This window comes from Plectropomus leopardus, chromosome 16 (assembly GCF_008729295.1).
Source record: "Plectropomus leopardus isolate mb chromosome 16, YSFRI_Pleo_2.0, whole genome shotgun sequence".
In the NCBI taxonomy this organism is placed as follows: domain Eukaryota; kingdom Metazoa; phylum Chordata; class Actinopteri; order Perciformes; family Serranidae; genus Plectropomus; species Plectropomus leopardus.
The window spans coordinates 29,196,114-29,211,767 of record NC_056478.1 but is presented as its reverse complement, the minus strand read 5'-3'; the positions used below and the strand labels follow the sequence as shown (position 1 = coordinate 29,211,767).

At 39.3% G+C, this 15,654-nt stretch overlaps 1 protein-coding gene across 1 annotated transcript in view; it reads left to right on the top strand.

Annotated features, from left to right (window-relative positions):
* The first annotated feature begins 531 nt into the window (after window positions 1–531).
* The window catches only part of LOC121955901, a 21,031-nt gene continuing 5,908 nt past the window's right edge, over window positions 532–15,654 (top strand). Inside the window, exons 1-12 of the mRNA XM_042503984.1 lie at window positions 532–754; window positions 1,043–1,129; window positions 2,343–2,466; window positions 2,557–2,659; window positions 8,124–8,237; window positions 8,331–8,447; window positions 10,522–10,682; window positions 12,088–12,234; window positions 13,243–13,345; window positions 13,782–13,910; window positions 14,084–14,266; window positions 14,842–15,095. Of these exons, the coding sequence (XP_042359918.1) occupies window positions 736–754; window positions 1,043–1,129; window positions 2,343–2,466; window positions 2,557–2,659; window positions 8,124–8,237; window positions 8,331–8,447; window positions 10,522–10,682; window positions 12,088–12,234; window positions 13,243–13,345; window positions 13,782–13,910; window positions 14,084–14,266; window positions 14,842–15,095 (1,541 nt within the window). The 5' untranslated portion in view covers window positions 532–735. The remainder of the gene's footprint in view (window positions 755–1,042; window positions 1,130–2,342; window positions 2,467–2,556; window positions 2,660–8,123; window positions 8,238–8,330; window positions 8,448–10,521; window positions 10,683–12,087; window positions 12,235–13,242; window positions 13,346–13,781; window positions 13,911–14,083; window positions 14,267–14,841; window positions 15,096–15,654) is intronic.

Sequence of the window (15,654 nt, the reverse complement as noted above, 5' to 3'; positions counted from 1 at the left end):
TTTTTAAGTATTAATTTATTGCAAGTTACTAATTAACTAACGTTTTTGAAAAAACTCAAACCAATTTGCTCAGGGTTCAAAGGGTTTAATACTTGTTACAGGTATCTCAAAACAGCACAAGAAAAGTGATGAAGCGAAGTGAATTAGCAAATAATTTTAAAAAGTGCAAGGAAAGTTTCTGAAAATTAGTACAAAGAAAAATAAAGTTAAAAAAAAATTAAAAAGTGCTTCAAACGGTTAAATACTTGTTAAATACTTGTTACAGGTGTCTGAAAGTGATGTTGATCCAGGTTTTAAAGGGTAAACTGAATAATAAAGTAAAAGCATTACATATATACCAAAAAACGAAGTTTTATCTTTGGCCAACATTTTTTTTTTGAGGGGGGGGCACGGTGCTCTAAACATCCTGGCTACGGCCCTGCTGTGTGGTCGCGGTGGTCAACAGCTTGGGTCCGTCCTCCTCGGTGTTTTCTCCGCCCTCTGTAGTATAAAACAAGCCGAACAGCATCCAGTCTGCGGGGAGAGCTCAGTCTGGAGCTGCTGGCTGCATGCAACATGGCGGAGAGAGGCAGCGAGCAGCCGCGGTCCACACGGTCCTGTTCTCCAGCGGCACCGAAGTAGAACTGTTCTGGGTCCGGTCAGGTCTTTGGTGGACCCATAGGACCAGTGAAGGGACGAGTTTGACACCACAAGGGATAAAACTTTTTAAAATGAGGCGCGAGTGAGGAATTCGAGATGAGTCGACAAGCAACAGGTAGGAGAGACAAGTGCACGCGACATCTTCTTTATCCGCAGAGACTTGTGTGGCGGTAAATGTTGTATTTTACTCAGTAACTTCTCATACACTTTTGTGGCGCATTTATCAGTTTACATTGTGTTGCTCATGAGCCAACTTTTTTCTGAGGCGGCGAGGAATTTGCTGGAGCTGTTTCCCCCAGCGGTCATATTGCAAAAAAAAAAAAAAAACCCAAAAAGAAACGTGTGGGAAATTCTTGTCGGGCGTGTTTTCAACAAAAATAATCATTTCCCACAAACCTTTCAGACGTCCAGGAGCCGGCGCAGGAGTGTGTCCCCTCCCCGCCGCTGCCTGCGGATCATGTGCTCCACTCTGCTGCCGTGCTCTTCCCGGGTACCTGCTCATCTACTCTCACTCTAGACTGTGTTTTATATGTACTGTACGTTATTGTGGCTTTTACTGCATTGAAGCTTGGCTAGTCATGGTAAGTGCTAAGGGACTGTTCGTTATTTATGAAATGGGAGAGATGGTGCAAAACGGGGGAAGCACACTCAGCTCTGGGGAGTGGGTTTTGTTTTTGAGTTTGGTTAGGAATGGCATAAAACTTTAAATCAGGGATTGACCGAAGTAATGAGTCCTAAAACACAGAGGTCCTTTAGCATTTTCGCACTTCCGGTTCCCTTGTGTCAAAGTCTATGGTTTTTTTTTAAACATGTTTTCAGTAAAATGGCTTAAATAAGGTCTGCGGTTATCACAGGCTTAAGATATTTTTTCTGCAACATAAAATACGTTCGTATAAACCAGATTTTTGGGCTTTTAAGGTTTTACGCGTCTGGGCGCTTGCTAACAAGTGGCTAAATCAGACTACAGTGTTTGTTGGGGACATTAGACGTCATCACACCGGACACAGAAACTCATTAAACCCAATTGTTTGCCTTTTACAGAGTTGCACACAAACTTGTAGATTTATCTGTTTATAATACTTTTCAATTGTGTTTTAGCGTGCTTTTACCGTGTTTTTATAGTTGTGATGTTTCGTGTAACCACGATGTAGTTCGTGTATAGCCTAACAAAAGCTAGATGCTAACTTCTGTTTGGCCTACAAAAATATGTCATCCCAATGAGTCCTAAAACGTGGAAGTCGTCTCAAAGTCTGTTTTTTGTTTTTTAATGGGTTTTCAGTAAAATGCCTTAAATTAGGTCTGTGGTTAACACGGGCTAAAGATATTTAGACATTTGTTCTGCAACATAAAATACAATGTTTAAAAAAGCAATTTTAGTTTTTACACGTCTTAAAAAATTATAAAGAAAAAAAAAAGAAAAGAAATCACGCCCCAGCCAACAGTCCTCTGATAAATAAAGTACAGTCCCTAACTAAAACTTACAGATTTTACTGTATTGGAGTGACAGATGCAGATAAGGTTTCTGCATAAAATGTTAACAGTTTGCAGTTATTTTGGCATGAGTGCCTTGATCTATTACATGTGCTAGAATAAAATGTCCATAACTTAGTAGGAATTCCATATAAAATTATTTGACAAACCTGTCTTTTCCTTTGCCAGACATACCTGAGACTTGAGGTAATGTGTTTTATCTCTCCGTACAGGTGCGTTTGATCAGCATGGCTGCCCTCTGATCGTGTTCCCAGTAGAAGAACAAGCCAAACTCACCTCAGAGCTCAGCAAAGCAGAAGTGGTGGACTTCATCAAGTACTTTCTGTGTCTACACAAGTACGTGGAGTCAGACGGGTTTTACTTTATGTGTGCAAATGCGTGTGATGGAGAGTACGGGATGTACTGATGGTTGTTCTCTCTCCACAGTAAGAAGCAGGAGAAGGAGAGTTTGGTATCAGTGGTGGCTGATCTGCGGCACGCCTCACCCACCACGACCAGGTTCATCGCTGAGACGCTGCTGCTGCTAGAGGTACTGTCATGGCAGAGTGACTGTAAGCAGGTTTCTGTTACAGATTTGTGCAAAACTGAAGCAATATTTTTGAACCTTTGATAAAACACAATTGCGAGATGACCGCGTATCCACTGAGTGATGTTCTGCGACTTCTCTTGCGATAACATACCAAGAAGCATGGTGATGGATGCTCAAAACATTAGCAGCTTTATTTCTATTGCAGCCACCACACTAGCTGTCATTATTTCTAATCCAAGGCGCGTTATGCTAGCAATAATGGAAAGGCGAGCCCCTTATACATGGGAGCGGCCATGTACGAGGGATTTCTGGGAGGTGATAGTCCACAATTTCACAGAGGAATTGTGGATTCAAATCTTCCAGATGTTCTGCTCAACTTTTGAAGATTTATGTGATGCAAGAACAGCTTATAGCGCCTGCTGCATCATGAGGGAGCCAGTTCCTACTGACAGGCATATAGCCATGGTATCATGTGACTTATAATAGCCAAAAAAAGTGTTTCTATTGCAGTTTTGCAAAATATGACTTTTTTGAATCACCGGAAATACTGCCTCATGCCAGCATTTTTTTTAATTTTTTTTTTTTACAATAAATGGGAGTTTTTTCAAAATTGACATGTTTCCTTGAGGCGTATTTTATATTTGCAGTTTCAGTTTGTGCGTTTTGAGGGTTAATGGAAACCTGACTTGTGTGATGCTTGCCTGTGTCATGTTTCCAGTGATTGTTTTAAAGATAGATGCTAGAAAGTGACACCTAGATTTCCATGGTAATAGCTCAGAAAATTGATGGTCCTTTGGTGATGGACTGTAGCCCAACCATAAATGTATTTAAATAACTGGATACCTGCTCACTTTAATGAAAGTTTCCTGCTTAGAGTAAAAAAATGATCGCTCTACTACCTGTTTTCTTTCCATGTTATGTGGCCCGCTGCACTTCTTCACTATGGATTGACCTTTTTTGCACCAATAGAGGTCTATGGAGCCCACAGTTTGCAGCAAGGCTGACTGTCTGCCCCATATCCAGCTTTCATTATGCATTTACACATCCAGCTGACTGATCCTAAGCCTCTGCCTCTTTGCCATCAATGCACCAAACACAGCTTACTAACAGCTAGGATGTCTGTAATCTTTCTGCTTTAATGTCTGTTCCTTTACATGTCTACATATAAGCTATCTGTCACAAACTATAGGTGCACTTAAAAGATGGTTAAAGTATGCGCTTACTGGATGTACAGCAGAAACACCCCGAGGCAGCAGTAAAACCTGTGTGCCTCATAATGCTGTTACAAAAACTTCCAGACATTTTTAGCATTAAGAAAAAACCTACAAAGTGACGATTATGTCAGTGATAAGCCACTACAGACTAATATTAGACCCCTTTGTCAGTAAGGCTTAAAGAAGTCTTTCACAGCTGGAAAGGGTTGTCTATGCAATAGAGGGATGCAAATATTTTTAAAATTGATGCTACTTGAGCAGAGAAAACAGAAAGAAGACTGTGGCATTGGCTTTTGCTCAAAAAGTAGAAAACCTACAACTACCAGAATGCACTGCGCTGCACCGGACCAATAAACACTCCCGCTGGAGGGTGACATAATGCAAACTCATCCATTTGACTCAACCGCGGCTGTCAGGTTACAAATTAGCTAGAATTACAAAATGCGAGGCAAAAAATAGGCAATGCAGTAATAGAATCTGGGTTTATATTTGTTCAGCGTTGCCTCAGGGGCCACTTAAACACGTCAGCATTTTGCATGAAACATTAAACCTTTATCACAGTTTGGCCTTTCGTTCAAATGACAATGATTAGGGGGTCTGAAAACACAAACTTTTGAAACCGGGTTCAAGAGTGTAATTTGTTTTGGTTTTTTTTATATTTTTAAAAAAATTATGTTTATTGGCTTTCTGATCACTTGGAGTAAATGGAGCAAACCTCATCCCTCCCATCCCTCATGAAAACAAAAATCTTGGTAAAGGGGAACAAACTGTGTATCAATTGTAAATAATAATAATAATAAAAAAACTTAATTAGAAAATGATAATAGATACTAGATCACCTTTTGGCCTTTATTTGATAGGACAGTTTAGGTGTGAAAGGGGGAGAGAGGGGGGATGACGTGCAGCAAAGTGCTGAGGCCGGAATCGAACCCACGGTCCCTGCGGCGAGGAGGCAATCTCTGCACATGGGGCGCCCACTCAACCAACCTAGCTATTAGGTGCCCTACTAGAGTAAATCGTCTATCACCGTGGCAATGCGCAGATCCTGTGTGGACGGTGACATCATGGTCGCACTTCCTGCATGCGTGCAGTGTTCTTCTATAGTGTGTCATTACAAAGTTACACCGACATCTACTGGCCTGGCAAGCATATTACAGCATTTTCGGTTGTTCCCTTGGATCTGTGTATACAAGCATCGTTTTCACAATGTTCTCATATGAATGCATTTTTTTTTCCAAATGCAAAGGAAAGACTTTTAAGTTTTTAATAGGGCCGTTCTCGTCGGAACAGCCCAGATTTACCGTTTGATCCGTTTTTTTCATCCTCTGTTTTCATAATAAAATGAACAGTATTGCGTCCACTTTTTGTTCACAAACTCTCGTATCACAGCTAAACAGTGCACCAAAAAATGTTTCTAACATTTCAGATTAGAACCCTGGTTTATAGTTGTTACTGGTTTCTTTTTTGTCTTACATCTGCACTGTGTAATTATTTAATTTAATTCTCATTTCCCCCTTCTGAGCATTTTTTTTCATTCCTATGTGCAAATATATTTATTTTTACTTCATTAGAATACAAATTACACACTATGTGTTCTACAGTTTTCTGAGTGCAGTTATCTTTTGTAATCTGTCCTCATAGGTCACACTAGTATGTGGGACAGTAAACAGAAATGTATATAGTCGTTATTGTTACTGTGAATTGTAGTATTTTTTTACTTTTACTCACTGAATAGTAGCATTTTTACTTTACTTTTCGATCATTCTATGTGTACTGAAATCTTTGCCATGCTTATTTTGATTCAACCTTTTTTCTATCTGTAAGTAGCTATAACAAGTGGACCTTTTTATTTTTTTCTTCTTTTCTTTTTCTCTTCTCTTCTTTTCTCTTTTCTTTCATTTCTTTTCAACATTTTTTCAGTGTCCAGAAATGCAGCACACAGCTAATTTTTAACAACCAGGATAGTTTACCCACTGCTGGCTTTTCATTTGTCATCGCCTGTGAGCAGAGAAAAGTCAGCGCACAGCAGAACTGAGAAGACTGTCCAATCCCGAACAGAGAATTCCTCTCTGCAGAAAAAACACCAGTATCTTTGTATCATCTTGCATATTCTTATTGTAAAATTACCAAGTGAGCGTGCTTTTATAGGTTTATTCTGGAAGCGTGTAGGCTCAGAGATCTTGTGAAACAGCAGCTTGGTGTCTCTCCTGTTGATTCTGTGTGAATTATGCATGAGCAGGACTTGGAGTGGGTCCTCTGCACACAGCACAGTGACGTGCTCACCTTGTGATCGCTCCACTAGCAGAGCTCTTTTCTCGCAGCATCAAGTTATGCAACGTTAGTTTTATCGATTCAAAGAGCTGCAGCCTGAGCTGATCTTCAAAGTACAATAACCAAGTGCGTCATGTCTGTGGTGGAAATCCTGCGTGCAGGGGAGAAGGGGGGCCGGGGTCACATGCATAGCTGGTCACATGCTCGGTTATTTAATAGAAAAGCCACAGTGAAATTACATTAAATGAGCAGGATTGTGGAGAGATGCTGCATTTTTTTCTGCAGTTTTCAAAAAACTGTTATAGTTTCTGTGGTTTTTAGCTGCTGGCCTGATGTCAACAAGCATTCCGTCATGTTTAAACATTTTATTTTGTAATTACTAACTGCTGTTTGAGGGGGAAAATGACTCGTGATTACCGTGTGTTTGTGTGGTGGTGGTCCATCTGAACTCAATATGACATGATTTTTTTTTTTTTTTTGCTTTCCAAGACCACCAATTCCAAAGATTGACAATGTTGTTGTTCCAACCATAGAATCTGAAGAAAGGAAAAGAAAACTAAAATTAATTAAAATTAAGGCCTTATAGTCCAGATGATTGCGCTGCAGCATCTGTCATAAGTTCAAAACTTTGAAAATTCAGTCATATGTTTGACAACTTTCACCAAAATGTAGGCAAACATGTAAGTCATTTAACCCATCTCCTACCATATTTTTACGCCTCTTAGCTGGCAATAGCCATGGTCTTAGATATCCCAAGAATGTCTTGAAGCAATTTCTTCAAATTTGGCACAGACCGTCACTTGGACTTTGTGACGAACTGATTAGATTTTGGTGCTCCTTCCCATCCTCATGATGCAATATCTCAAAAACACTTTGAGGGATTTCCTTTGATTTTGGCACTAAAAAAACTTGTCCAGTTTAAGGGGCCTTTTTACACAGCAACAACTCTTGAATGAAAGGTTGAACTTTGTTGCTGTTTGGCCTTTCGTTCATGCAACAACTGCGTTTTTGGGGCCTGAAAATGCAATTTTATTAAAGCAGGTTCCAGAGTATAATCCAAAATTTAACCCCTTCTTTTGCTGCGTAAAATGCCAATGCACGGATCCTGTGAGAACGTTGACATCACAGTTGCATTTTGAGCTTGTGCGTTGTCTTCTTCTATGGTGTGTCAGTACAAAGTTACACCGTCAACTACTGGCCTGGCATGCACACTACAGGGTGTTGTTTTGTTTTGATCCGTGTAAACGAGGATCGTTGTCACAGTTTTATCATAAAAGCACTTTTTTTTAAATGCAAAGGAAAGATGGTTTTAGTCAGGCTTTTCTCGTCTAAACGTGGCCTAAGCTATGGTTGAATTGACAAAGATTTTGGTCGTCAAAGTTTAAGGTCATTGTGAGAACACAAGATTTTCTTTAAATTTGGCACAAACGTCCACTTGGGATTTAACATCATCTGAATTAGAATTTAGTGGTTGAAGATCAAAGGTCAAGGTGACTGTGATCTCTTTTGTTGTCTAAATAAAGTACAAAAACTCTCAGACTTGTGTCTTTAACTGAATTTATGACACTAGTTTAATATCTGCCTTTACATGCATGAAGCCGATCTCTGGTTTCTCACTTAGCAGGATGCTCAACAGCACGACTCGCCCTCGCTGTGTAAGGTTATGAGTTTGAGCCTCGGGTGATGCAGATTAAACATGCTGATGGATGCTCCAGCATTGTGCTGTATGTATTAGAGACACATGATTTCTAGGATATTTTTAGTGTGCAGTGCACAGCGTGGAGGAGACCCGACACTAAATCTTTGCCTGACAGGTTTGTCTGCTCGTGTGTAGCGGCCACAGTTGGAATTGCAAGTCATGTGTCATCCACTGGCCCATCAGCACTATTCTCTTTTCCAAATTAAATCATTACAAAAGAATGTGTAAAAACCTTTTTTTAATGTCTGAGCATGACAAACTGTGGTCTTTTTCTTTCTAGCTGCACAAGCGCACAGTCCACAGTGTGTACATCATTCAGCCCAAGAAGAAGGATGTCGTCAAGCTGCTGCTGAAACTCCTGGCTCCGTCAAAGTCTTACACCGTCGCTTTCAAGGTGACAGAAACACATGCAGTACATTTACATTCAGTCCATGTGGGTGTGTTTTAGATTTGTTTTCAGTAGGTGACTTATCTAATCTTTCTGCAGAAAGTCCTTCTGAAAGAAATCTCTGACCTCTCAAACTACATCGACCGAAGCCAGCTGACGGCTTCACTGGGCGGCTACCTTATCTACTGTCACCAGAGCTGGGTCGCCTTCATCAAGGTGATTTTGTTTTTGGAAAAAGTCATACCTCTGTCAGTAGGTCTACTCTTGAGTGCTTCCAAGAAAAGCATACTCATACTACTGATGAAATCATGATGTTTCAGGCAACTAAAGCTAGTTTTAGCCGAAGAGTCCAAGCTGGCCTCAAATAAATAATAAGTAAATTTATGGCAAACTATTAGATAATGTTTTTCATGATTTCAATAACAACAATATTCTTGATATAAAGTATCCGTCTGCAATTTGGAGCTTTGATAAAACAGCACTGTAAATTATTTATCCCAGTTTAGATGAATCTGGCCAGTGTCAGCTAACTAGCCTAGCCAGCTAGTGGCTACATATTTAACTTTATGTTGTTAGTTTGTTTTTTAGTGTTCAGGTAATTTTTATGTACTTTTCACTTTTTTTCCCCTAATTTTTGGGAAATGTCTTCTTTCATTGTAAATCGCCTTCTTCGCATGTTAGCGGGTTTGCTGAATCAGATTTTGAACACTCGTGTGAGCAAACCTGGAGGCAACAGTTTGCAGATAATATAGAAATCTGTTCTTGCATGTGTACATACAGATCAGATCAGTGGCATCTGAAATTTAACTTGGCAAAACACCCATTAATGATTTAAGAAATACACGATTGTAAACACACAGATTATATTTATAAATGCCTCCGTAAATCAACCATTCTGCGAAGTGGTGTTTGTGAAACACATGGCATCTGAGTGATTCAAAGAAACTCTTATGAATCCGCCTCATGATCAGTCAGAGGGCATCAACACAAAGTCTCATTGTCCTGCTGTCCCCGGCAGCGGTTAGAGCAAACACACACATATACACACACACACACAAATACTCGCTCAGTTCTTCTGCTTACGTCTGAAGTAACACACAAATACACTCTGTTTATATCAATACTGCAGTCCAAATATTTATTCCACGTAAATCTTCTTCTCTGTGGCGGAGAGCGCTGGGCTCGTGCGGTCAGGAGATGTTTTCCTGCGTGGGTTCATTCATGAGATGTGTCCAAGCGGCCTGCGTCCATTGTTTGTTACCTTGGTGAAGCTTGTGCAAATGGCCGGCGTAATCAGCTGACCCTATTAGCAAGTGAAAGGAGCCCCTCTTCTCATCACATTATACATTCAGTCATGTTCATCTGGGCCATTCGGCTGCGATCAGTGGTCATTAACCACGGCAGCTCTCCGCCTATAGGAGACCTATTTAGGGTGCAATAAGCTCCACTAGACCTACATTTAGTAGGTGGGTGTTGAGCATAAATCAGAGCAGCTTTACGTTTCATCAAAAATTAGAGGATAAAAGTGAGGATAAATCAAACTTGTAGGGCTATGTTTTGGCAAGAATGTGGTGATATGACAAGTATCTCAATACAGAGGTTAAGATTCAATATGTTGCAAATACTTTAAACAAGGCGTTATAATGGCATTTTTAAAGATTTCATTATAGGATCTAGCAGCGCTGCCTTGATGTCAGTTATGGCTGAATGATTGTGATTGCACTATTTATTTATTTTGTTATATGTATTTTTTTTTAATCTCTATTTCCACATAAAAACATGTGAGGGAGAATTATTGATATTTTGCTCGTAGGAGATCCTCTGTGAAGAAGGACATGTCTTTTTCTAATGCAAAGATTTGGACATCAGCAGGAATGCAGCACAACATGGGAGTGAATTCAGCGTTCAGTTGATTTAAACGTGAAACTGCAGTCTACTTTGTCCCTAAAATCCCAAATTATTATGATAAACAGGGTTCCCAAGGCCATGGAAAAAACCTTGAAAAGTCATGGAATTAGTAAAATCCTTAAGAGTTTTGGAAGAGTTGTGGAATTTAGTTCTGTGTAATGTAATGTTTCATGGAAGCCTTCCACATAATGTAAAATAACTGTTTTTCTGTATAACGTAGCTCTAATATGCAGCAATGCAGGTGTTTTTTGTTTAAATCGTCACATATGTTTCTTTTTTATAAAAAAATGTTAGCAGTAAAAATATGACTGTTTACAACACAGTTGCAGTCCTGGCTATTGTTGCATTTCAAACTGACGCTGTCGGTGTGCTGTCCCTGCAGGAGGTCGATGAGTTTGTGCAGGAGTTCGTGTGTGTGGTGCAGCGGCTGCCCTCGTGTGTCTCCACCCTGCAGGCGCTGTCCAGGCTGCCGCTGCCCTCCACCTTCAGCGAGCTCCAACACTTCTGCTCCACCAACGAGGCCACGTTCCAGCAGCTCAGGAGGTCAGACTCACATCCTGCTCCCCCCTCCCAAAGACAGTCGCTGTTTCAGTAGATTTAAGAGTCAAACAATCAAGAAGGATCCGCTTTCATATCAAACACACTCATCTCTCTGCGCACAAAATGTGAAGCTTTAAGAATTCTTACACATTAATCTGATTTTCTACTTTCATTGAGTTTATTTTTTTTGGACCAACATCAGTCCTAATCATAAATATCAAAAAACATTCATAAATTTTTCACTTTTAAACGTTAACCCTTTAAACAGCAGGTTTTTCAGATGAAAAAAAATAAACACAAGAAAATGAATTATTTTCAATATACTACATGCAAAGTAGATTTTTGTATTATCTAGAATATATAGAATAGATAGATGGTACCTAGAATATATTTCACAGATTTGCAGCTACATTGATTTTTATACATTATCGAAATACGCGTTTTCAAAATCAGGCTCTAAAAATATTATACCTTGATATGATCTTCTACTTTCATTTAGTTTATTTTTTTGGGACCAACCTCAGTCCTATTCATAAATATTAAATGTTCATTAATTTTCAGAATTTTAACCACCAGTGTTTTGTCATGATGCAGTTATGTTTATAGATATAGATAGATCAAAAATATTTTATTTTCAATATATTACATGCAAAGTTTTTTTTTATTTTTTAATATGTAATAATAATAATTGTTATTATTATTATTATTATTATTGTTGTCATCATAGCCTGGTATATGTTAATTGATTGTGACAGTGCACCTATTGGAAATAGAATGTATTTTCTTCATATGCCAAATATTGTAAAAAATTATGTCAGCAGGAGGAAAATGGCAAAAATTACAAATTCTAAGGCAAAAGTCCAGAATGACACCTGGAAATAATACATAATGCATGTTTTATGCTTTGATGGCTGTGGGATCAAAAATTGCAATTTGAATAGGTTTCAATGGAGCATTTTGTTTTATTTTTAGATTTATTGTAGGAGCTGAGCTGGAAATGGACAGATTAAACAAAAATACACAATCTTGCCAAAATGTATTCCATATGCATGAACACATCCAAAATGATCAAAGTGTGTAAAATGTGCCAAACAGTCCCTAAGGGTTAAACTTAGGCAGTCCTCCTACTTGTAGGGATGTGTAATTGTTGCAAAAATGATCTGATTATCTCCTTGGATATTGTTATTATTTCCATGATGTCTTTTTAAAGATAAAAACTGCAAAATACAAATATTTTCAGTGACTTGCAACAAAGAATGACCATGTTCTCAGTGTAGCCAGTTCCTTACTGGCAACAAGTCTATCAGCAGGGCAGGTTACACAGCCAAGAAGCAAAAAACTGAATTATTTTCGATAATATATACTCTTATCCATTATACCACCTGAATATGTATGTTGTGGTGCACAGGGAGCTGGGGCTGGATGAGCTGCTGAGGCACTGTGAGACCATCATGCAGAAGCTGCGTTACCCCGAGAAGGAGCCATGCTACCAGGCGATGGCTGGCACCGCCCTCTTCACCCAAACGGCCTTCGACATGCTGCAGAACCACAGCAGGTAGAGCGGACTGCAGCTCCCACAGCGCTCAGTCACAGAGAGAGGGCTGCTCTCAAATGCCTTTATCTTAATCCTCCCCACGCATACCTTCCAGTGTTGCAATAGTCCTGTGTTGCACAGCAGCTGAAGCACAATGCCAACATAAGTCTGACAAGTTAGGTGGTTGTGTGCTGTAAAATGTCTTATTTGAATCATTTTACGTTAATTAAACTCATCAAATTTGATAATTTCTCAGTGTTTTGCTCTAGAAGAATGTGTGTATAAAGCAAAAAAAGCATGGAAGAGCATTTCTAACAGTAGACAGTTGCATACCTTATTTAGAAACTCTGGGATGCATCTTTGAGTTTAATGAAGGTCTGCCAGGGACTAATTCTCTATGGTTTTTATCCCTTTGAAAACTAAATTGACAATAGTTTTTGAGTGCAGCATTCAAACATCTTTCACAAGCTTTCAGACCTTTCAGATGGGAGCAGATTGGTTTAATTTCTTTCAAATTCGTGGAAAAAAGGCAATAAGAATGATGCAAATTGCAAGAAATTAGTTAAAGGTGACAAGAAATGACCTAAAAAGTTGCAAAGAGTAAAAAACAGAGTATCAAAACAAAGTAAAAAAAAAAAAAAAAATAAAGACAATATTTATAATTATTAGAATTATATATTTAAAACTATGAAACAAAAATTATGTATTTGTATTTATAATTATTTACTTGCTATTACTTTTTTATAGTTCATTTCCTTTTTTTTTTTTTTTATTTATTTATTTATTTATTGTCTTCTGTTTTTTTCTTGTAGGCCTAACTTTCTATTACATTTTTTGGATTATTTTTGGGTCATTTATCATGAAGATGCTTGTTGCCTTAATTCCATGTCACTGAAAGAAATCAACACAGGTGCTCGGGTTTATGAGGGTTGAATGTGTAATAGCAACCACTTACAGGCACACAGTTTGTTGTAATAAATCTGAATTGATGTTGGCAGCTATATTTTAGATCTTTTCTGTATTTTGCAGGATCACAGCAGCTGTGGAGAAAGTGGAGCTGCTGTGGCAGCAGGCCTTTTCTAAGGCCCGTCTCCAGCTGCAGGTGTTCCAGCTGCGAGAGGACGCTCTGCAGGTGAGCTGCTGCACACTGTTTGGGTCTGAGGGTCAGAGTATAAAAGAGCAAAGATTCAAAGGTTTTAAGACTACAATCCTTGAATATTGAGACTCATGCAAACCCTAAAAAAACTTGACAGGTGCGTGGGAGGAAAACTTCCATAGGATACGAAAAAGGGAGAATTTCTGCACACTGACCAAATACTTGCAAAAATAAAAACAACTTGATGAAGGTCTGAACACCAAAACATTGTTCATTGAATAAAGGCTTTTTGCAAGTTATTGGACACGTAAAAACTACAATCCTCTGATTCCCTTTCAAGTACAATGATGGTTTGTTAGATTTAATCATCTAACACGTTCACTGTACACTTTGTATATGTGCGTGTATATATATGCCAGGAAGATTTGATTTGTTGTCTCTATGAACTGACAGTGTTCACGTCTGCTTTCAGATCACAGAGCAGATAAAAACTCTTCTTCAGGAAAAACTCCAGCCGTACAAAATCGAGATCGCCAGGGATGCTGCAAAGGCGGCCAAACTGGTGGCTGAATTTGAGGCGTCCATTTACACTCCTGCTATGGTACCCGTTCAGTTTTATTACCAACACGTGGCCTGTTGCCTTTGTTTTTTGTGCAGCTCAGTCAGATTGTATCGTGGTACAGATTTTCATAAACGAGAGTCTAAAAGTGCACTTAAAGGTGTTGTTTTCCTGATTAGATGTCACATATCATTCTCACATCACCCTCCCCCCAGGCCCTGGTTCGCTGTGCTGAAGATGTGATCCACACCGTGGCAGAGATCCTGCTGCTGGACGGACAGAGCAGGGAGCACTGGGTTCTGGATGTGGAGAGGCTGAAGGAGAAACTCAGCTCTGCCGTGCACTTCATTCTCCAAACCCTCAGAGCAGTTTCCAACTACCATCACTATTACAACAAGGCAAGTCGGCGGCATTGGGGGACATTTTGAAGGGGTCGTTCCTGCAGTGATTTGCTGTAGCCATATCTAGAGATCACCCATTAACTGCAGTGTCTATTAGGAGTCGACAGATTATCTGTGTGGCCAGTTATTGGGGCCAATATTTGCCATTTTGCCGATTAGAGTTAGGTTGTTGTTTGCATGTGAGATGTTTTACTTAAGCTGCAGTTTAAGGTGAAGCGCTTGAAGTGTAAGCTCTGAAAAGGGTTAAGGCGTCTGGTGGCGAGAAAGCATTTAAAGTCTGTAGCTTCAAGTTTAAGCCTGCAGGCAGTTACATGGCAGCTAAACTTTCAGTTGTCTAAGCCATGAGAACAGTTCAGCTCTCAAGTGAAGGATGAGAAATAAGAATGTGTGAAATGTCAGTTGAGTTAAAAATTCAATAGCTTTTATGGTTTACAGATGAAGTTGAAGCACTGGAGGTATGTAAAGTGTCAGTTGTTAAGTAAGTGGTGATGGAGGGCCTTTTTCGAGGTTGAATGTTGACTGTATGTCTCTGAAAATCCAAATCTTGACTGTGTTTCCTGTTTCTCTTACAGGCGAGCAGCTGGTACCGTGAGGTCCTGGGTGCGAACGTCCTGCAGCTGCTGCTGTCGGGGGTTAATGGAGACGGTTTTCCCACACTGAGGCAGAGGAGGACCTTGGGCTCCATCCCCTCATGGAGGTACAAACTGTCTACTTTCCTGAAGAAGAATCCCCCTCCAGACATGGAGGAGCTGGTTTATCTGGCTCATCTGTCGAATACCATCCCTGATGATGAAGTCCAGGAGGCGGGCAAGCGGATGTCTCAGCGGTGAGAGAGCACTGAGTTTCATGTGAGAGGTTACAGCACATGATTCATCCTTTCTCACTTGAAACTTCTCTTTATTTTCTATTGGGAGGAGCAACTTTAAATGGTGTATCTTGTATTTATTAATCTTTTAAAAGAAAACGTGCCTCTCAGACGTGAGGGCCCTTGAGTTGGACAGGCATGTTGTCTTTAAAACTTTTTTTGGCAATTTTTTTTTTCCCCAATTAAATTTATTTATTTATTTATTTTTGCTTTAAAACTTTTGGGGTTTTTATTTCATTAGAAATTATTGGGTTTTTTTTTGTTGTTGTTTTTGATGAACCCCCCCCCCCCCCCCCAACAGATTCTCTGTGATTTTGTACCTTGAACCTTTTTTTTTTCATAACAAATTCTTGGCGATTTGGCGAATTCAATTTTTTTGGGGAATTTTGTTTTTCTTAAAACTTTTTGGTCATTTAGTTTTTCTTTGAATTTTTTTTTTTTAATTTTGTTTTTTTTTTTTCTTTAAAAAATTATTGCTGATTTTTTTTTTTCTTTCACATTTTTTTGTGATTTTGAAGGA